The sequence below is a fragment of the Podarcis pityusensis genome (assembly GCF_964106645.2).
Source record: "Podarcis pityusensis genome assembly, chromosome: 5".
NCBI lineage: Eukaryota > Metazoa > Chordata > Lepidosauria > Squamata > Lacertidae > Podarcis > Podarcis pityusensis.
The window spans coordinates 23,757,095-23,780,139 of NC_138032.1; the positions used below are offsets into that span (position 1 = coordinate 23,757,095).

General features: G+C 45.7%; 1 protein-coding gene across 1 annotated transcript; it reads left to right on the forward strand.

Moving 5' to 3' along the window:
• The first annotated feature begins 331 nt into the window (after positions 1-331).
• Positions 332-14,931, forward strand: CLRN1 (clarin 1). The gene is made up of 3 exons (XM_081008330.1): positions 332-674; positions 11,870-12,049; positions 13,213-14,931. Exons 1-3 carry the CDS (start codon positions 422-424, stop codon positions 13,476-13,478), a joined length of 699 nt encoding a protein of 232 aa, XP_080864456.1. The 5' UTR covers positions 332-421; the 3' UTR covers positions 13,479-14,931.
• Positions 14,932-23,045: the final 8,114 nt, after the last annotated feature.

Genomic DNA, 23,045 nt, shown 5'->3' on the forward strand with positions numbered 1-23,045 from the left:
AGATGATAGACAGACAGATAAATAGATGGTAGATAGATAGATAGATAGAAACTAGATAGAGATAGAGATAGATAGATAGATAGATAGATAGATAGATAGATGATAGATAGATAGATAGATAGATAATCTATATCTGTACTGATATCTCCCAAATGAAACCTTGCACAACTTCTTTGCAAAGTTGCTAACTTAATTGGAGAGCCATGTCTGTTTCTGGAATTTTCAGCTCACCCAATCAGACAAAGGGCTGTTTAAAAGGGGGGGGGGGAGGCATTCTCAAATTACACTGAGGGTTCCATCTGTTATCTTAAACCTTTGTTCTCAAGTGACACAGAGAGGAGATGGTGCAAAACACACTTTGCTAAAGGTTTTATTTGAGACTGCATTTTCCAGGTTGTTTGTATGCCATCCAGGATTATATATGCCAGCCCAACAGAAGAAAGTGTTATTCTGTGTTGCTGGCGTGCTAAGTTTTGCTTGTGCTCTCAGTATTGCAGCAGCCATCGGAACTCAGCTGTGGCTCAGAGGAAGAATACTCTGCAAAACTGGAGCGCTACTTGTCAATGCTACCGGCCAAGAATTAGAGAAGTTTATTGGTGAAATTCAGTATGGACTTTTCTATGGGGAGAGGGTTAGACAATGCGGGCTCGGAGGGAGACCTTTTCGGTTTTCATGTAAGTAACAATGACATCTGAATTATTTAATGCTTTAGTGCATGCTATCGTGGTCCGACAGCTACGTACATGAGCATTCTCCTGTTTCTTCCAAAAGATGCGCTAGTGGGAGATGTGAAATTATGTCACCATAATATACATCCTGTGCTTCTTCTATCAACATGTATTTACTGTTATAATAGCTTGCTAGTTGAAGGAGCAGTCAGATCCTGTGCCTGTCTTCTTGGGAGTAAGGCCCACAGAGTTCTGTAGGATTTCCTTGCATGGCATCGCAGCCTTAATTTTTCAAACTCTTTTCCAATACTGTGCTTTGGTGTCTCTTTTAATTATTGTTGTTATGTTATTAATTCTTATTGAATTGTTGTCATTTTAATATTGTCATTTTAATATTAATGAAATGAGTGGGAAAGAAAGAGAACTATTGTAAATACTTGTTTGAGTTCTGGATATGCAGACTGTGAGAAATCAGCAGTCAAATTCCTCTGCATGTTTACTCAAAAGTAAGTCAATTGAGTCTACTGGGACTTCTTCATCAGCTAAAAATCTAAATGCCAGAGTCCAATCTTATACAGGTGTACTCAGAAGCAAGTCCAGTCGAGATCCAATGAGCTTACTTCTAAGTAAACATGCATAGGAATACAGCCTCACTTGCTCGACTAATCATTATTATCCAGGATTGGCAACTGCAGAGTTGCATAGGATGAGAGTTTTGCAGTTCATCGGTTTACCTTCCAGGAGTAAATAATGTTAAAATGGTCAGTCATGCACTTGATTTATGCATAGCACCATATTAAAAAGAAATAATGGTTATCTGGAGAAGAGTTCATAATATGCCACCTAACATTAATTTTCTTACCAGAAACAATTTGCAAGTAATCTGCAGAGAGACATTGTGGCTTGTGAGTCATTTCTGGTGCACGTCCTGAACTGCAGACATGAAAATGATTGACTGTGCAGAGGAAGTAGACCAAATTCATTTTGGATATTATTGAGAATTGCTTCATCTAATTGCATTCTATAGTAGGCTTTAGCAGTTCTTGAGACCTCTCTGAAAATCCTGCTTATCATTGCTTCCCGCTCCTGTCACCCTGTAGGAATTCTCAGAATGACTTGCTAAAGAATGTAGGAAGCACTAACCAAACTTTGTTTATTAAGATGGTGGAGCTGGAAGAATGCTTAAGACATAGTCCATTCCCACGAGTTAGTGCACATAGTATTATGAGAACAGTCTGTATGGAGGCTTGGACTCTTCATGTACCCTCTTCTTCTGGCATGATTGCAAGTTGCTCAGAAGCTTTCGCTTCCATTCCAAAGTAATCATATGTTGGCACATCGTCTGAACCCTATATTGTGCCTAATCTTAATAGTTAATGGTAAGAAGTTGGCATCATAAAACATAGCTTGAAGTTGGCTTGATTCCACTAACCACAGTTAAGTTAGAACACAGTTTATCAGGCGCAGGTAATGCAGTTTCGGAATAAAAGCTTCTGAATTCCTCCTAACACCTAAGTCACAGGGGGGAAATCAACCCACAATCTAAACCAGGGGTCCCCAAACTAAGGCCCCTTGGGCCAGATAAGGCCCAAGGGACTCGTTTATCCAGCTCACAGCGACCCCCGCTGCCCACTCTTACTGACGCTGCATGGCTGCCTACTTCCGGGTCGGAGGAGCACCGGAAATAGCTTGTGCGCATGCGCAAGCGTTATTTGCGCATGCACAAGCATTATTTCCGGTGCACATCCGGGTCAGAGGAGTAAGTGCATATGCACACAAGCTATTTCCGGTGCTCCTTCGACCTGGAAGTGCACCAGAAATAGCGTGTGTGCACACATATGGGCACGCACTCCCCTGCCCTCCGGCCCACCTCGTGATTGGCGCTGGAGACACCGCCCGGAGGCGCAATAAGTTTGCTGACCCCTGATCTAAACAGATGGCATTCAAGAGCTTGAACACTGTGGAAGCTATTCTTCATTGAAAATGTATTGTTGGAACATATCCTTATTCCCACCCCCACCCCCAAATGCTATGAAATATCCATCCCATGTGAGGGTTTTGCAAAGGGAGGTAAGTGGACCTGGTGCAGTTGGCATGCCGTAGCTGTCCTCCCCTGTCCTGCATGTCCCCACTTCAAGCATGTTCCCACCTGGGAACACGTGTGATGAATGCCAAGTGAAAAACCATGAGGAAGCTGGGTTGCACCAGTCTACTTCCTGGCACACCACGAAAATAATGTGACTAGACCTCCCCAGGCAATTGTTTGCAGCCTTGTTTAGATAACAATCAAAGCAAAAAGGAGGGAGGGTATGGGGTCATTCCCACTGGTCCACTCAAACACTCTACACATTGATCAGTTTACCTGCACGGAGAGCAGATACATTCAAGTTCCACACATAAAGATGACTTGATCAACACACAGAAATCAGTGGCGAGTCAGAAGCACGACTCAGTTCTGCCCACTCACCCCGTATCGATTGTACAGTACTTGTGTCATCTGCCTTTTATGATGGAAAAAGGAGTTTGCAATTATCTATTTGGCACCAGAGCAGAGCTCTGTGATTAATCCGGGGACAGAGAAAAATAATGGCAGTCTGAAATAGCAGTCATATTTACTTTGAATGAACTTTTCTCTTTTTTTACTGGGTGAACATACACCTGGATGGAATTTATTAATGTTATATAATGTCCAGTAGCTTAAAGGCAGCTGCTTCCAATACAAGATTCAGTCTACTGTGTAATTACTAGGAAACATTGGCTGTTGTTCACTGCCTTCACTGCAATCCTCAAGGAAACTCTCTCTCTAAATGGCTATAAATGTCTTCGGAAATGTTACCATTTACAGTAGATGTGTTTGCATTTTAATGCATTGAAGCACAGCGTGGCAAGGCTAAGAAGAAAGGATTAAATCATCTGCCTTGTTTTAGTCCTGTGTTTGCACCCATTAAATGCTCTCCCTGTTGGCCGCTATATCTCTTTTAATTGTAAAATGAATTTGCTCTGCCTGTAAAACCCATTCAGGCTCAGGAAAGCCTTCTGCTTCATTTACTCTGGCTCTTGTCTGTTTCTGGGTCAGCGGTTCATTTTCTAAAGGCCACTGGCATGTAGATTCAATGCTTATAATGAAGGTCTGTCTTCTCTTCCAGGGCAACATTGCTGCTGCATTAATTTTATCTGGTAGTCACCTATAAAAGTTTAATGATATGTAAAAAGTTCTGAATGTCGCTATAGAGGGAAACAGCCTGGACAACCCAGTGTTGTGTGTGGCATGGCAATAAGCATGACAAAAGCTGCTTCTGATACACAGTGGTACCTCGGGTTAAGAACTTAATTTTTTCTGGAGGTCCGTTCTTAACCTGAAACTGTTCTTAACCTGAGGTACCACTTTAGCTAATGGGGCCTCCTGCTGCCGCCGCGCCAGCACCGCATGATTTCTGTTCTCATCCTGAAGCAAAGTTCTTAACCCGAGGTACTATTTCTGGGTTAGTGGACTCTGTAACCTGAAGCGTCTGTAACCTGAAGCGTCTGTAACTCGAGGTACCACTGTATATAAAACCAAATCTGTGCTGGAAAGAAACAAACTCAATCTTGCATCAAGAGAAAATGAAATTTGCAATCTGTGTAAGCGGTTCACATTTTTGCACAATGTGCCCTTGCACGTGCTTACTCAAAAGTGAGCACCATTATGTTTTATGATGCTTACTTCCTAGTAGGTGTGTTTAGGACTGCAACCTTACCGTGCAATCCTATGCATGTCTACTCAGAAATAAGCCACGTTGCGATCACGTGCTAGTGACGAACAGGGGAAACAAGCTATGTAAGGCAGTGGTGTCCTTTCTCAAGTTGTTTGTTTGTCGGCAGAATTTACAACCCACCTCTCATCGTACATGAGTAATAATAATAATAATAATAATATATTTATATCCCGCCCATCTGGCTGGGTTTCCTAAGCCACTCTCTGCAGCTTCCAGCAAAATATTAAAATACAATAATTCATCAAATATTAAAAGCTTCCCTAAACAGGGCTGCCTTCAGATGTCTTCTAAAAGTCAGATAGTTGTTTATTTCTTTGACATCTGGTGGGAGGGCATTCCACAGGGTGGGCGCCACTACCGAGAAGGCCCTCTGCATATAGGCCCTATAACTTCGCTTCTTGCAGTGAGGGAACCGCCAGAAGGCCCTTGGCACTGAAGCTCAGTGTCCAGGCAGAATGATAGGGGTGGAGACGCTCCTTCAAGTATACTGGGCCAAGGCTGTTTAGGGCTTTAAAGGTCAGCAGCAACACTTTGAATTGTGCCCAGAAAGGTACTGGAAGCCAATGAACTTGCAGCAGGACACAACAATGCAAAATACAATGCACAGTAAAAACAACAATACATTAAGGGTCATATCCAGTACTGGATGAAGGGAGTCGTGCCCATGCAACATTTCCCCATCCTCTCCTCTCCCCATGCAATGCCAAAATCAGCTTTGGAGGGTCCTTCACTTTTGAAGGTGTATGTGGGGCTGCAGCAGGGAGCAGCGAGGAGGGCAAAGTTCCATCGCTCACGTCTGTTGCACTAGTGGAACAGCAGGGTTGGATATTGTTATGTAGTGTAGTTTCACCCTGGGCCAACAGGGGGATACTGTATATAGTTTTCACTCAGGTCTGTAGATAGTTTTCACTCAGGTCCGCGGCAGTTATTTTAGGCGGGAACTCTGGGCTGTTGTGGTTACAATGTTGACAGCCGGCTGCCTATAAATACAGGCCGGCTGAGCTGTTCGCAGTTAGTTCTATTCCAGCTTACCATAATAAAGAGCTACTTGAAGAAATCGCTGTGCCGGCTGCTATGTCAACCCACCACCTAACACTGGCGACGAGGATGGGATAGATGGACATCAGAGCACAGCCAGATGCGGCCAGCCTCTGAACTGAGCTGAATCACTGAGCTGAATCACAGAGCGAAATCACTGAGCGAAATCACTGGGCAGAACCAATTCAGAGCTGACTGTTCTGGCTAGAGCACTGTGTTCCATCCATCGCCCTTCACGCCGGCATCGGAATCATGGCTTCACTTGTGCCTCTACCGCCGTTTGCGCCAGCCTCTGAATCATGGGACTCCTACCTCGCTCGGTTCGACTGCTACCTCCAAGCCAACGAGCTGACAGAAGTATCACAGGAGCGGAAGCGGGGCCTATTCCTCAGCCTCTGTGGGCCTGAGGTGTTTGAGACGGCCCGAGCGTTGGTTGCGCCTGAAGCAGTCCAGGCAACACCATGGGACACGATCCAAGAGAAGCTCCGCAACCACTACGCACCAAAGCCGTCCAAGATTGCTGCCCACCATGCGTTCTACCACCGGAACCAGGCAGAGGGGGAGTCAATCAACAACTACACCACCGCCCTGCGACAGGCTGCAATGCACTGTGAGTTCCGAGACTTAGACGATGCCCTGATGGATCGAATCGTCTGCGGGGTCCGGGACATCCATCTGCAACGGCGCCTCCTAGCCAAGCCAGACCTCACGCTACAGAAAGCCATTGAGGAGGCTGTGGCCTCAGAAGCTGCTGAACGCTCCGCCCAGGAGATCCGCAAGTCCAGCAGCCCGCGTCTTGCTAGGGAGCCAGTTCCGGTGCATCATGAAAAGGCCAGCAGTGAGGAGGCATCCTCCAGTGAAGACGATGACGTGCACCAGACAAAGCGGGAGCGCAGGAAGTTCCAACAGAAGTCCAAGGGCCAACCGGAATGTGCTGGCTGCGGAGGCAACCATTCCCGTGCCAAGTGTCGATTCAGAGACGCCATCTGTAGGAAGTGTTCCAGAAGGGGCCACATCGCTAAGGTCTGCCGATCGGCTCCGTCTGACACCCCCCCTTCATCGATTCGCAAGTCCAAGTCTTCACTCCAGTCTGCCAAGGAAAGTTGTTTCGCTCTCACCAACTGCCGCTGCCCGTCTGGAACCACGATTGGCCAAACCGACTCGCCTACGCGACGCAAGCTGAACGTCACGGTGCTCATTGAAGGAGCTCCATGTGACATGGAGATCGACACCGGGTCTGCCCTGTCAATCGTGTCATGGAGCACCATCAAAAGACTGGTACCCAGAGTGTCCAAAAGGCAACTCGACTCTCACCGCGTACACCTGAGAGACTACCAGGGAAACGACATTCCCGTGGTAGGCGTTGGCCGGTTCCGGATCGCCTTCAAGGATTTTTCGGGCCTGCTCCGGTTGGTGGTGGTCGAAGGTCAGCGGCCAAGCCTCCTAGGGCTAGACTGGTTTGATGCCCTCGGCCTGGAAGTCACCGGCATCAACTGCATCTCTAACGCAGAGACTGAGGGTCTGGTCAAAGACTTTGCCGAGGTTTTTGACGGCACCTTGGGCCAATATACAGGTACGCCCATCTCCTTTAGCCTTGATCCACAAGTCGCCCCCATCAAGCTAAAGCCACGCCGGGTTCCCTTTGCTCTCAAGGCTAAGGTGGATGAACAACTGGACAAACTGATCGCCCAAGGAGTTTTGGAGCCGGTTGACCACGCAAAGTGGGAAACCCCCATCGTCACGCCTGTCAAGCCAGATGGGTCGGTGAGAATCTGCGCTGACTACAAGTGCACGATCAACAAGGCACTTCAGCAGCACGCTTATCCGGTTCCTGTTGTCCAACACCTGCTGCATTCCCTGGGTGAGGGTAAGGTCTTCGCTAAGCTGGACCTTGCCCAAGCCTATCAACAACTGCCAGTCGATGATGCCACTGCTGAAGCCCAGACGATCGTCACCCACCGGGGGGCTTTCCGTTGCCGCCGGTTGCAGTTCGGGGTGAGTGTGGCTCCTGGCATCTTCCAAAGCCTTATGGAGCGTCTCCTGCAAGGGCTTCCGGGCGTGGTACCATATTTTGATGACGTCTTGGTGTCTGCAGACTCACACCAGCAGCTGTTCGAGCGCCTCCGTGCCGTGCTGACCAGGTTCCAGGAGGCCGGGCTCAAGGTAAAGAGGGAGAAGTGCCAGATCGCCGTTCCACAGGTAGAGTTCCTGGGCTATCTTATCGATGCCTCCGGTCTTCATCCAACCACATCCAAGATCCGCGCTATCCAGCAGGCCCCCACCCCAAAGAACAAAACGGAGTTGCAGGCATTCCTGGGGCTGCTGAACTTTTATAACATGTTCCTGCCCCACAAAGCCACAGTGGCTGAGCCTCTTCACCGACTCCTTAGCACTAAGACGCCTTGGGCCTGGGGTCATCGGGAGACGGCGGCCTTCAACGCGGTCAAGGCTCTCCTTTCTTCAGACAGTGTGCTGGTACAGTACAGTGAATCCAGGCCGCTGGTCCTTGCCTGCGACGCCTCACCTTTTGGCATCGGTGCTGTCCTTAGTCACCGTTTTCCAGATGGAAGAGAAGCACCGCTCGCCTACTTTTCCAGGACACTATCTCCGACGGAACGGAATTACAGCCAGCTCGACAAGGAGGCATTGGCACTTGTGGCTGGAGTGAAGAGGTTCCATGAATACCTCTATGGCAGGACTTTTGACCTCATCACTGACCACAAGCCACTCCTGGGCCTCCTCGCCGGTGATCGTCCAACTCCACCGGTCCTCTCACCACGCATGCTGCGATGGACTGTTTTCCTGGCTGCCTACCACTACCGGCTCATCCATCGCCCGGGGAAATCGATGGGCCATGCCGACGCCCTCAGCCGTTGCCCTCTTCCAGCATTTGTGGAAGACCCGGCTCCAGCTTCATCGCTCCTTCTGATTGAGGATCTTCCGGCAGCGCCTGTATCGGCTGCCACTGTGGCCTCCGCATCTGCCCAGGATCGCACCATCAGCCGGGTGCTCAACTGAGTGTGGAGGGGGTGGCCACAAGGGCCTTTTGCATCGGAGTTCCAGCCCTTCGCAACCAGACAACATGAACTCTCAGCTCATCGTGGCTGCCTGCTGTGGGGAGACCGCGTCGTGATTCCCCAGGGACTCCGTCAGCGCGTCCTGGAGGCTCTGCACGTTGGCCACCCGGGAATTGTCAAAATGAAGGCGTTGGCTCGGTGTTACGTCTGGTGGCCTAATATGGACGATGCCATCACTGCCTGGGTGTCCGCCTGTCAAGCGTGCCAGGAGTCGAGGCCTGCACCACCGGCAGCTAAGGGACACACCTGGGAGACGCCAAAGACACCCTGGTTGAGGGTGCACATCGATCTGGCTGGCCCCTTTCACAGCCGGACCTTTATGGTAGTGGTGGACGCCTATTCCAAATGGCTGGAGGTCGCCCTGATGCCCTCCACCACTACCGAAGCTGTCATCCGGGTGCTGCGAGGCCTGTTTGCAACGCATGGGTGTCCTGATGTCCTTGTCTCTGACAACGGACCGCAGTTCACGTCAGGCACGTTTGAGCGGTATCTTTTGGGACTGGGCATCCGCCATGCCCTAACGGCACCTTTTCATCCATCCAGCAACGGGCAAGCGGAAAGAATGGTGCGCTCGACAAAAGAGGCACTGGCGCGCCTGGACCGGGGAGACTGGCATGAGCGGGTCGCCGAATACTTGTTCGTGCAACACATCACCCCTCATGCGGCCACAGGGAGGAGTCCTGCTGAACTGCTTATGGGCCGCCGCCTCAGGTCACCGCTCGACCGGCTACACCCAGACTTTGCCGTGGCTGAACCCCCAGGCTGTGCCAACGCACCACGGTCATTTGTCCCAGGAAACCAGGTCTTTGCCCGGAACTATGTGGGGGACATCCCTTGGGTGCCAGCCACAGTAGTGGGAGTCACTGGACCTCGCTCGTACCAGGTGGCACTCGAAGACGGACGCTTGTGGCGACGGCACATAGACCAGCTTAGGCGCAGGGTTGGGGACTTGGACACTACCGAGGTGCCCCCAACTGCGCTTGCGGCTCCAGAAGAGACACGTACAGATGGTGAGGCCCCACCTACACCTCCCTCACAAACTGCCAGCGTGGAGCCGAACCAAGCCGTTTCAGAACAGACTCAGACCACTCCACTTGCGGAGGCTCCACCCACAGCAGCGGATCCAGGGGAGTTGGTTCCAACGCCACCTAGGGTCGCACCACAGCCTCAGCGAGAACTGTGTGGCCCTCCGGACTTGGCTACCAGTCCCCGGTGGTCTGGCAGAGTTTCCAAGCGCCCAACTTATTTAAAGGACTATGTTGTTGGACAGGTATCACTGTTGGTCTAAGTATGGGAAATGTAACCGATATGCTTTTGTGCTTAATTGAACCATTACGCGTAGTGCTGTATATAAGGAAACCATTACGATTGTAACTAACGCCTTATCTCGGTGGGGAGGGGTGTTATGTAGTGTAGTTTCACCCTGGGCCAACAGGGGGATACAGTATATAGTTTTCACTCAGGTCTGTAGATAGTTTTCACTCAGGTCCGCGGCAGTTATTTTAGGTGGGAACTCTGGGCTGTTGTGGTTACAATGTTGACAGCCGGCTGCCTATAAATACAGGCCGGCTGAGCTGTTCGCAGTTAGTTCTATTCCAGCTTACCATAATAAAGAGCTACTTGAAGAAATCGCTGTGCCGGCTGCTATGTCAACCCACCACCTAACAGATATAATCCTATATTTTAAATTACAACTATCTCCAACTCTAAAGTATATCAGACAAGTACATAGCCAAATATTTATCACGTACATAATGGCCCTTTCAGAATTTTATTTATTTGTTTGTTTTAATCTAATTCGTCTCGGCCTGGTGGAAAAGGAAAGCTTTTAGCTGGGGCCAAAAAATTATCAAAGTTGTTCCCAGCCAAACCTCAGAGGGGAGGGTGTTCCATGACCAATGAGGTGTTATTGCTTAGAAGTCCCACTGACAAGCTACAGATCTCATAATCTACTGCAGCTGACCTATAGGATTATACCTGAGATGCCCCTTCAAATACCTGGGTCTAAGCCATTTAAGCCTTTATACTAACACTTTGAACTTGGCCCAGTGACATTTTTTTTTACAATCTTATTTTTATGAACTTTGCTGTCATCGTCATCAACATTTCTTATTTTACAAATATTAAAACCTACAAAACAAAAACTTTTCTACTGTCTGCTAGAACCAACACCTGTCACAAAGAATTAAAAAACAACACAACCTGAGAGTCTCTTTTTGAATTTTTTTTTCTTATGTTTGTAATTAATGTACAGTACATAGTCTTTCCATTTCCTATTGGCTAATTGCAACCACTGAGCAAGAAGGAAGCAATGGTCATATTACAAATAATCAACGAATTGGATTGGACTGAATCAAGCAATGTTGGATGGCTCTGATATGCCGACTGCATTGCCTGCCACAAACCCACTTGCTAGCAATTTACATTTTACATGGTAGATAAAATTTATTTGAAGTGCCTACAGAGCTTTTTCTCAGCATGTTCTAACCACAGCAAGGCAGTTCAAAGGAGTATTAGCACTGGCTTAATCATACCCCCATGGAGTGGGAGCATTTACTCTGCATTCAGTGATTCGTTTTGAAATATCTGCTGTCACTAAACTGTGTAGAAATATTTGAAAATCGCCCTGTGGTAGCAAGCCTAGTTCGCAATCCACTCTGAATACCTTAAACATTCATGTATATACGGTAATAGGTTACCATACTTAATGGGGCTGTGCCAAAACAGAGACACACTTTGGGGGCAGAGAAGTATAAACCACCACCATACAAATGATTCCTATGAAACATGCCCCACCTTTAGCTTCCTAGACAGGGCACATTTCCTTCATTTTGATCAGGTGTGTGTCAGCTGACCCTGGAAGGCCAATCCTTGGCCATCCAAGCCCTTCTTCTTTGCCTTAGTCAAACTTGCTTGTTGCACTCTGCCTGTTACCACGCTATTCCTATTCCTAAACCCAGGCAAGAATTTCTTGCTCTTGACCCAATATTGAAACTGGATGTTTTATGAGCCCTTATTTAACTACCCTGCCTTCCAGAATATCACCGTAAACCTAACTTGCAAGGATCATTCTGATACTTTTGCTTCTCAGAAAATTCTTATGTATTGGGCCATAAATGTAGACGTTGGGTCCTGCTATTATTTCTTTTTTAAGTGTTTTTGAACAGTTCTTCTCACCTTATCAGTTTCTTCCATCTCCCAATGATAAGCATGTTTCATGGCTTCAGGGTCCTGTTTTTCAGGGATGACAACTTTGCCTGATTTCTGCAGTAATTCCATTCTCTGTCTTTTGTTTGTTTGTGTGTGTGTGTGTGTTTGTTTGTTTTTTTAGTTTTTCCAGATTTGTTCAAAGTTATCCCTGCAAGTATCCATGTGAGTGTTATCCTCTTCTCTTTGGCGCTGTTAGTGTTTGCCCTGATTGAGACTGGGTTCTTCATGTACAATGCATTCGGCAAACCCTATGAAACACTGCATGGTCCGCTAGGGCTGTACCTGTGGAGCTTCATCTCATGTAAGTGTTCCAAATGTAATGCCGTGGTTATGTTTGTCAGAGCCTGGGATGGAAGAGTGGTTAAGCAAAGTATCCCTTACATTTTGTGGGCTCTTGTGAGCCAGTTTTGACTGATGGGCAGGACAATCCACCTGTCAATCATCTGGCATCACAACACCAGATGATTGGCACCTGTCCAAGTCCCTTCCACAGTGCTTCCCAAGTGCCCAACCACCAGCTGGCTGCTGGGTAATTGGGAACCATAGTGCAAGGGGATTTGCCAGCATATTCTCAGCAGAGAGTTGTCAAAGCTACTCTCTGCAGGGATCATCTGTTCAGTTGCATTGCCCATGACAAAGCCAGTTGTGCAGCTGATTCAGCCATGTCTCTATGTACCTCACATTTGATATCACCTATGATGTCAGGTGTGGGGCAGGTGGGTGTGGTTTGGTAGAACATCCTCATGGGTCAAATTGGGACACGTGCTGGGTTTAAACTGGCCCATGGTCTGGAGGTCCCTGCCCCTGCCTTGCATTTTGCCTGTTTTCACCTCTTAACACTGAAATATAAACCCAACTAGGGAAATTTCCTCCCATCATTTTGATGTGATTTCTTTTCATTGCACTCCCATTTGAGGCAATCTAGTTACCTACCACATTAGGTATTAGTGGGTGGCACTGTGGTCTAAACCACAGGACCTTGGGCTTGCCGACCAGAAGGTCGGCAGTTCAAATCCCTGCAACAGGGTGAGCTCCTATTTTTCAGTCCCAGCTCCTGCCCACCTAGCAGGTCAAGTGCAAGTAAATAAATAGGTCCTGCTCCAGCGGGAAGGTAAATGGCATTTCCATGTGCTGCTCTGGTTCACTAGAAGTGGCTTAGTCATGCTGGCCACATGACCCAGAAGCTGTCTGCGGACAAACGCCAGCTCCCTCGGCCTATAGAGTGAGATGAGCACACAACCCCAGAGTCGTCTGTGTCTGGACCTAACGGTCAGGGGTACCTTTACCTTTTTTACCACACTAGTTATTGGAGTAAACTGTGGTGCACCCCACAGAAGAGATATACAAAGTGTGGTGCTGCTTTGTAACTACTGAAATGCAAAGAAAACAGAAATACTGCCTCATTGTGCAAAGGTCCGTTAGAAAACTGACAAAATGCTAATTTTGGATTTTCTTCTTTTTCAGTTTCTTGTGGCTGCCTCATCATGATACTCTTTTCATCAGAAGTGAAAATCCACCACCTCTCAGAGAAAATAGCTAATTATAAAGAAGGGAGCTTTATTTTTAAAACTCACAGTGAGCAATTTGCAAATTCATTCTGGATCATTCTGGTGTGCTCATTGGTACACATTCTGAACATTTTGCTAATACGCCTTGCTGGATTTGAGTTTCCTTTTTCAAAATCGAAAGATTCAGAGACAGCAAATGGAGCAGTCGATCTAATGTACTAGACAGGTTTTGAACCATGTTTAATGAAAATGGTTCATCATGACCTTTCCCCCCAAGACACCAAATGTAAATGGGTTTAAAGGCTGTTTTTTTAAAAAACAAACAAAAACAAATATGTATTTGTATATTGTGAGCCAGAGACATTTACAGAGATATACCAGCAGAAAAAAGGAATTACCGTATTTTTCGCTCTATAACACGCACCCGACCATAACACGCACCTAGTTTTTAGAGGAGGAAAATCCGTAGGCATGCCACCCATAGGCATTCCCTGCATAACACACACAGACATTTCCCCTTACTTTTTAGGAGGAAAAAAGTGCGTGTTATGGTGCAAAAAATACGGTAAATAATATCAATAAGAGTTTTGTGGCTCGCAGTAGGTGATAACTTGTCACTAGGAAGGTATTGAGTTGGTTTAGATGTAATGTCAAACAATGGTTTGTGATAACTGTAGTTTAGATTCCTAATGAAGTTGTGTGTTCCAGATACAGAGATAACTCGTGTGGGATTCCTTTTCTCTCACCTTTCCTGAGAACCCCTGGGTGCTTTCCCAAACAACCTCAAAGGTTGAGCATCATCCCAAACCATGATTTGTTGGTTCGGATGCAATGCCAAGCTGGTTTGCACAAACTGAGATGTGCAAGCCGTCTCTAAACCATGACTTGCAGACCTTGTTATCAGATCCTAGTTTGCCAGCCACTCACAAACAATGGTTTGCCTAATGGCGTTTGTTTAGACATCATGGCAAACCATTGTTTGGCATTATGTCCAAACCATCCCATTGTTTTCTTCCAAGGTCTAGAACCCTAGAGGAATGTAATGTTGCTGAATTAGTGTGATAAAAGCAAAAACTCAAAACTTAGCAGCAGAAGAGGACAGCATGTGCTTTCCTCGCACAATCATGCAAAGAAGATGGTTTCTAGAAGTATTACTCTTAAAAATCTGTGTATCAGGACAAGAATAAGAAGTTGACTTCTCCCCTAGAAAACTGGAATAAGGCCTCCTTCGTGAAAAGGCACTAACTTTAAAAGAAACTGCATTGGCAGCAACCAAGTTAAATTTTAGTCACAGAAAAAGAGTTGTATTCACTGTAGGAACCCTTCTACGAGCTCACCTCATGTTCCACGAATGGAAGCTCCTTCCATTCACAGAGTGGAAAGGTTGGGTGCCAGCCTATATTTTTTACTTATATGGAGTGGATTTAGATGCAAATTCCTGGTTTGCAAACTTTACCAAAGATGCTGCTCAGTGTGTTTAATATCAAGTATTTGAAGAGCTGATTCCAAGCGTAGCACCTAAAATCTAATCTAACATTGCAGTGTTTTTGTTCTCATTTTGTAATGCTTTTATTTTGTTTTTCACTTTTATAAGCTTCAGTTTTAAAAACAGAGGTCTGATCCTCCTGGTGTGCAAAGTGGTACTTCAGACAATAAATACATTCTTCCCCTCGTTCTTCCATAGCACTTTCAAGTGATTGTCAGGGGGGCACATGGCATGAAGAGAAAGAGAAGAAGAAAACTAATCTGTGCGGGAATTTCTTACAACTTACTCCAGCCTTCCGCAGCCTGCTGCTCTGCAGCTGTTTTAAACTACAGCCCCAGCCAACAGGGTCATGATTAGAGTGATAAGAGTTGTAGTCAAAGCATTTAGTAGGCAAAAGGGTGAGAATGACTGGTTTATTCAGTACTTTATCGCTACATTTGGTATTTCTGAGTAACAAAACATTCTGCCCATAACATCATGAGAATGTAAACATAATAGTCTGCTGGATCAAGCTAATGGTACTTCTAGTCTAGCATTCTCTTCTCGCAGTGTCTAGCCAGATACTTCGTCTCTTCTGTTTCTTCTATTTCCTGTGTAATAAACAAAATCTGCCCTTATTCCCTTATGGGGGACACAAGAGCCCTTATAGAGTCCTTTGAGGGTTCTCCATCGGTTGGAGAAAATAACAGAGGCCAACCAGAGAATATTGAGAAGCAAAGCAGCTAGTTAGCCTGATCTTTATTGAACTGTTGCAACAGGGTGCTCCCCTCACACACAGGAGAGGGGAGGAGGACCCAGAACCAAGGTGTGCCTGCCCTTATATAGACATTTTAAATTCCCCGCCCTGGAGCTCAAGACCACCCCCTCCATACATTCATCACAGAAGGGGTGTAACCCAAGACCACCCCCCACAAACATCATACCTACATCACAGAAAAGGTGGTCTACAACAGAAATTTGAATGTTGTTTTTTCTGTCTGCCGGGTTATCTGATAATGCCTTATCTGATTGCCTTTCCTGGTAGTCTGGCCATTCCTTTGAGATGGTGATTACCCAAATCCTGAGACAATGGGAAGGTTCCCTCACCCCCTCCCTCCTTGCAGAGAAAACATTTGGTCAGTTTGGGAGTCAAAATGGTTTCAGGGTGCCCTTTCTGTGCTGCTCCAGACATGTGGTCCACATATATATGTACATGCTTGGTTGGTACATTTATTAACATTTATTATATATATAAAACCTTAATTTTTTTATTTCACCTGCAATTGGCACTGCTCCCAGTATGTGTATAGGTAGCAAAATATATGCACAGCCACATATTCCCATATCATAGCATCATTTTTTTCGGACACGTCAAGACAGGAGTCAGGAGCAAGTCGGCAATAACTCAACAAGTGTTGGTGAAGTTAACAGATAGTTCAAAGAAACCAAACGGCTCAGGCCTACTGATCAGAGCAACTCTTCCCAGTAGGTCTTGCCCCAGTGAGGCAGTTGTGAGAACTGCCTTCCCACTAACTGCAGAATTCAAGGGGTGCCTCTGTGGGCATCATTTCTCCCCCTCCCCTGCCAGTAGCACCAGAGGTAGTGAGGAGAAGTTATTGTGGCAGCTTCCGGGTTCTGGCGAGACCTTATGAGAGCCCTGCAAAATGTCGCAAGACCACCACGAGATTTTGCGGAGCCTCTGGACACCTCCGTGAGATCTCATGGGGCTCCTGTGAGATCTTGCCGAAACCTGGAAGCCATAGCCCCACATCCCTGGTAAGTGAGGCTTCATTGGGGGTGGCCAGTGTGCACACAGGGCAGTACCTTACTGTTTTGCCTCAGGCTGCGGAGTGGGATGAGCCAACTTCAGGGGTAGTTCCCTATAGGTAAAGGTAAAGGGACCCCTGACCGTTAGGTCCAGTGGTGGACGACTGTGAGGTTGCGGTACTCATCTCACTCTATAGGCTGAGGGAGCCGGCGTTTGTCGGCAAACAGCTTCCAGGTCATGTGGCCAGCATGACTAAGCCGCTTCTTGCGAACCAGAGCAGCACATGGAAATGCCGTTTACCTTCCTGCCAGAGCGGTACCTATTTATCTATTTGCACTTGACATGTTTTCGAACTGCTAGGTGGGCAGGAGCTGGGACTGAAAAATAGGAGCTCACCCTGTTGCGGGGATTTGAACTGCCGACCTTCTGGTTGGCAAGCCCTAGGCTCTGTGGTTTAGACCACAGCGCCACCCATGTCCCTTAGTTCCCTCTGTAACTTTAGACTGGACTATTGCAATGCACACTATAGTTCCCTATAGAGTGCATTGCAATAGTCCAGTCTAAAGTTACTGAGGCCTGAACCACAGTGGCCAAGCTATCCCTGTCAAGTGCACCAGCCGAAGCAGGAATAAAGCACTCTTGGGCACTCAAAACAGGAGCCAGCCCTGACCGCTTCAGCAGATGCAAGTTGTATTCTGCAAAAGATTATTCCACCACAAAAATCTGAGGTGAAGTTTGAAACAGCAGTCCCATTGAAACTTGTTCAGGCGGAAGATGCTGCATAAATGTAAAATGATAGTACCTATTTGAAACAATTGTTTACTTATTACTGCATAGCTTGCTGTGAGCTCGACAGGGAAAGTGTTGACATTTCCACAGAAACCGAGGGGAAGGCACTAATTCCACACATGACTTTCTAGCTAACTTTCTAGCAGAGACTCATCTAGTAGGCACCCTTGGTTCTGGCCTGCCATGAAGCTACAAATCCAACTTCTGACAGAAAATTGCTCAGAGACAGGAGATTCTGAGGGCCTTCTATGACATCAAATGGTAAGAAAAAGGAGCAAAACAAAAGGGATAAAAAAGGAGAGCAAGTCTAGCAATACAGGAAGTTTGCATAGCTGTTGTATGGAAACCGCTCCAGAGGGACATAGGACAAGCTAATTCATGAGAAAGGGTGTGGAGGAATGTAATCCTTACAGTACATTCAGACCAGGGAAATCTGAGAATCAAAGTTCTGTGAAGGGAATTGAGGTCTCCTAACAACTCTCAGCACTCCTAACTACATTTCCCAGGATTCTTTGGGGGAAGCCATGACTGTTTAAAGTGGTAAGATACTGCTTTAAATGTATAGTGCAAATGAGGCCTGACATAGAATTTATTATTGATAGCTTAAAATACACCTTCCCCCTGTGATTATGATATTATTATTATTATTATTATTATTATTATCATCATCATCATCATCATCATCATTATACATTGCAGTTTTGATGATTAAATAAGAGTTTATGTTCATCAGTACTGGGTTTTTGGTTCATTGGGCTATCTGAGAAACTTAAGCCTATGTACCATAACAAAACAGTGGGCATATTATGTACCAGTCTCAAAAAAAATCACCACTTTGCACTCCTGAAGGAGCATAACAGGCTTCACAGGAAATAGGGAGCAGAGGAACTTAGCTGTCCCCAAGAAGTTAATTTCTTTGTTTAGAGGGTTTCTGGGCCCCTCCAGATGATGTTTTTATTCAGCGTTCATCCTGATTTTCTTACACAAAGATTACATGGTACTTAGACTATGCCTGGTCTTAACTGAGCATTCCTTCTGACTAGGGTTGCCAGTCAGGCGCCTCCCAGACCCTGAGATTTTAGGGCCCAAATCTGAGGCCTAGGAGCTGGTCCTGGTGATGTCATTAAGCACAGAACATTAAGCATTAACCACAGTGCAGCACCTAGAAAGGAAGAACAAAGGACCTTGCAACCTGCGCTTGTTGTGACGTGTTCTTTCAAACAACTGGTGTTAATGATATAATTGCCAGTCAGTAATGTACGCATTTAATTTCCTTCTGACCTCATTGTCTACAGGGCCACCCCTCTCACCAGCACGTATGTCATTAGACAATTTGTTACTTTTTAAGGTGCCACAAGACATTCTTGTTTGTTCAGAACAAAGAAAAGGCATTTAAGAGTTCATAGGAATACATAACATTGACATCAACGTACAAGATCAAATATCTGTCACATAAGACAATGGCAGAAGTCAGGGGGGTACTAGCGCAAAGAAGATTAACCTTCCCAGTCTCTGCTTAACAGAAATTTATTCCCTGAGCCTTGGGTTCAAGACATGGGATGTGATGGGAGTTGTAGTCCACCAAAGTAAAAATTACAAGGACCTTCTGTTCACACCAAGAACTGACCTTTCCAAACTTCTGTTTTACACAGAGACATAATTTATGCTCTAAACTCTGTGCTGAAGACACGGTGGGTGGGAACCAAGAACACTGAGCTATCAGAATCCCCTTTTGTGAATCAATATAGATCTGTCTTCAAACCACATTTTAGTTTGGGAAACTCCTCCATAATTATTAAACACATACCACTGCATTCTTTTCCACATCCAGAGTGATTTGATACCCAATTAAGAACATCTGACAAAGAATCTCTGGTTACTCCACCAACAATAACTATCTTCTGACTGAATATATTATTCTGCTGGGGCTTAGAGTTGGCAGGGGAAGTGATAGCAAAGTTATTTAGGTATGGATTGGATTTGGATTTCCCACTTTATCACTACCCGAAGGAGTCTCAAAGCAGCTAACATTCTCCTTTCCCTTCCTCCCCCACAACAAACACTCTGTGAGGTGAGTGGGGCTGAGAGACTTCAAAGAAGTGTGACTAGCCCAAGGTCACCCAGCAGCTGCATGTGGAGGAGCGGAGACGCGAACCCGGTTCCCCAGATTACAAGTCTACCACTCTTAACCACTACACCACACTGGCTCACATCAGGCAACATCACATCAGGCAACAGTCTCTTCCGCTAAAGTAAAGTCAAGTTCAGAAGAAATTATCTTGACATAGCCAAGATATGTCCAGGTTCATGGCATACTTTATCAGGACCATGGAAAGCTCCCACTGTGCTCTTCTGGCTGTAGCTCTGCCCCAAGTGTGGCTAAAGGAGTGATGTTGCATTAGCAAAGTGCTGAAGCCATCTGGAAAGCTGCGAAGGCCTGACCTGAGATCAGTCCATTAACCAAGCAGAGGAATTCAATGTTGCACGCTTCTGATCATTCTGTCAGCACAAGCATTTCTGCTTTCCAGGCAGAACAATCTCCCCTCTCTTCCCCCTGTGTTCCAGGGATTCTGCTCACCCTCCAGAGCAGATTTGGGGGAGGCACAGGGGGCTCACAGAGAGAGGAGAGGGGGGGAGAGTCCTGCTGTGGAAGAGGGAACCCTTGCTCTGGCTTCTGCTAGTTCACCGGGCTGGCTGAATCCAGGCCACAGTTTACCAAAATGTGGGAACACAGCCAATACGTCTCTTCATAATGAAAGTAAAAGGAGCAGTATTTGTCAGGTGAAGAAGGAGGAGGAGGAGGAGGAGTTTGGACTTGATATCCCGCCTTTCACTCCCCTTACGGAGTCTCAAAGCAGCTAACAATCTCCTTTCCCTTCCTCTCCCACAACAAACACTCTATGAGGTGAGTGAGGCTAAGTTCACCAGATTACGAGACCACCGTTCTTTTTTTTTTAAAAAAAACAACAACTTTTTTTAATTCAAAATTAAAACAAAACATATTATCCAGAAACATATCATTCTTACTTCCCCCCCATTTTTCCTCCCTCCCCCTCCCTCCCCCCACAAAACCCACCCACCCCCCGACTTCCCTCAGTTCCAGTCTTTGATTTCTCTAAAAATGCTGTTTTCTGCATGTTACACAGTTGTATAGATCCTCAAACTATTTAGCTGATTATTATCAATAAAAAGTTTGTGAATGTTTATTCAAAGCCAGCCAAGGAGTCCAGTTCGCTTTGTTGCGTCTTCAAATACTTTGTAAAGGGTTCCCATTCATTTTTAAAGTCACAGTTAAAGAGTCCACCGTTCTTAACCACTACACCACGCTGGCTCTTCCATTTAAATACTTAAATGAAAGCCAGTGGGTAAGTCAGCCTTCTGTGATATATTGGCTCCTAAACAGAGCTGAAAGTAGTCAAACTTTTCAGATGCACAGTTCAAATTAAGATCTCTAAATTGAATTATTATAGATATAAATAAAATTCAGCTCAGTGTTCCATGTTCACCTAGGGTGAGAAAAAGAAGAAAGGATAGCTTTATTCTGACATTCATAATTATGTAACACAAGAACATAAAAATAGCTTGGTGCATCAGGCCAGCGGGCCATCTAGTCCAGCATACTGTTCTCACAGTGACCAACTAGATGAGTAAAATGAGACCTATCCTTCTTTGCATCTGGTCACTCTATACGTAGTTGGGATATTAAATACTCATCTCTGCTTCACCGATGTAAAGTTATAAGGAAAAAATGAAGTTACCGTATGTCACACAAAACTGCTCCATATTTCATGAAAGAGCTTTCCAGAGAACCTCGGTGAATGACAAATTCCCACTTTAAAATTAATTCAAAGAAAGTTATTTTGGGCTCCTTTCACAGTTTGCTCAAATATCGGCCTGCTCTCTTTCACAGTCCAAACCCCTCTCTTTTGCATGTGGCGCTCGACTCCCAAGTCCCAGAAGTGTTCTTTTATCACTCCAGTTCCCACGAAATCTCATTATAGTCCGCAGCAGTTAACAGTTTATGTCATTGCTCACTGCAGCAACTGTTCTTAAATGTGCTGTTCCTGCAGAGAATGCTGTGAGCTATTCTTTCAAGGGCAATTAAAGGCCAATTAATAAATAAAAGCACTTTAGTTTGTTTTGAAGTTGCTTGGTGCTGCTTATGAGGCCAAATGCAAGGATGGGAGCAAGTTCAGGGAAGAATCAGTCAGCAGGAAGGCTTTCCCTCCCTGGTTCTCTTTTGCTGGTGACATAAGAATATAAGAAGAGGCCTGTTCAGTTAGGCCAATGACCCATCTAGTCCAGTGTGCTGTTCTCACAGTGTTGCAAGGATTTTTAAGGTACCAGTGACCAACTCAAATAGAGTCCAAGAATTGACAGACGCAGCAGTGGAGAAAAAGAAAGTGAGGTTTATTGCTGAGCAATAATTGACCCAGTGGAATCCTTTCCAAAAGACTGGGCCCCGGGCGTTGATGCCCAGAGGTTTTTATACCTGAGTACATACATCACAGATCATGACATAATCGGATACAATTGCGAACAGCAGCAAAATAAGCCAACCAGAAGCCTGTGAGGAAGCCCAAAACCAGGACCTGAGCACATCATTCTCCTCACTAATAATAATAATAATAATAATAATAATAATAAAAAATTTTATTTATATCCCGCCCTCCCCAGCCGAAGCCGGGCTCAGGGCGGCTAACAACAATCAAATAATCCAAAATTCTAAAAACATTTCATTATACAAATACAAAAACAAATTCATTATCTCCCATGAATTTGTCTAATCCTCATTTAAAACCATCCAAATTGGTGGCTGTCACTACATCTTGCAGCAGCAAACTCTATATAGGTTAAATATGCATTGTGTGAAGAAGTGGCTGCAGGATGTCTCTAAGGACATATTAATAACTTCTCCTGAAGCATTCCAAGGAACGGGGGAGTTGGCACTAGCTGATGTTCATCCTGCATGCCAGTTAACCCTCTCTGCTCCTGGCTGCTTTCTTCAGTTGGCTGCAAACCTTCACTGGGAGCTGGCTCATTCCTGATACCTGGAGGGACCATTTGTCCTTTCAAATGTGCCATATTCAAGCATGCATGTTCCCACCCATCCCCAATAAAGAGAACTGTGATGCTAAGCGTGCTGAAACTGCAGGTGGAATCCTGCATTGTTCAGCAATCCACACAGACAGAGCCAGTCTTAACACACCGAAGCTGAGCTAAAGAATAAATGAGAAAGAATAAGCTAATTCCTGAAACGGAAACTGCTGTGCTGACCACAGTTTAGTGTGTATACCATGTAGAAGACATAGTCGCCCACTGCTATCAACAAGCAGCACTAGCTGCCAATAAACTGGTGTCCATCAAAGATCAAGTGCCTTTCTTCAGTGTAAGTGTCTCGCTTACTGAGCGTAACACGGCCTTACCTTTACAAAGTTATATGAGAGTTTACAGAAAGGAGATCTTCATGAAAAGTATTTGTCCTTTGGCCATTTCATTTAAGAACAAGATCTCATTCTCATTCTGTTCCACTAGGCATCCTGCTATCAACTTCAGCGGAATCAAGCATCAGCCTTAAAATGCATCACCATTCTGTCCGGTGACTTGAAAGCAACCTGTCAGTCTTCCTGCGCTGCATCAAGGCCCATGCCTTCAATTATTAAATAATTCTGATTTCCCTGAAATAGATATGTAATTGCAGCCTGTTTTTATATAAATCTGTGTCTTAAATTAAACATTCATGCTGTATATACAATGGACAGAAAAA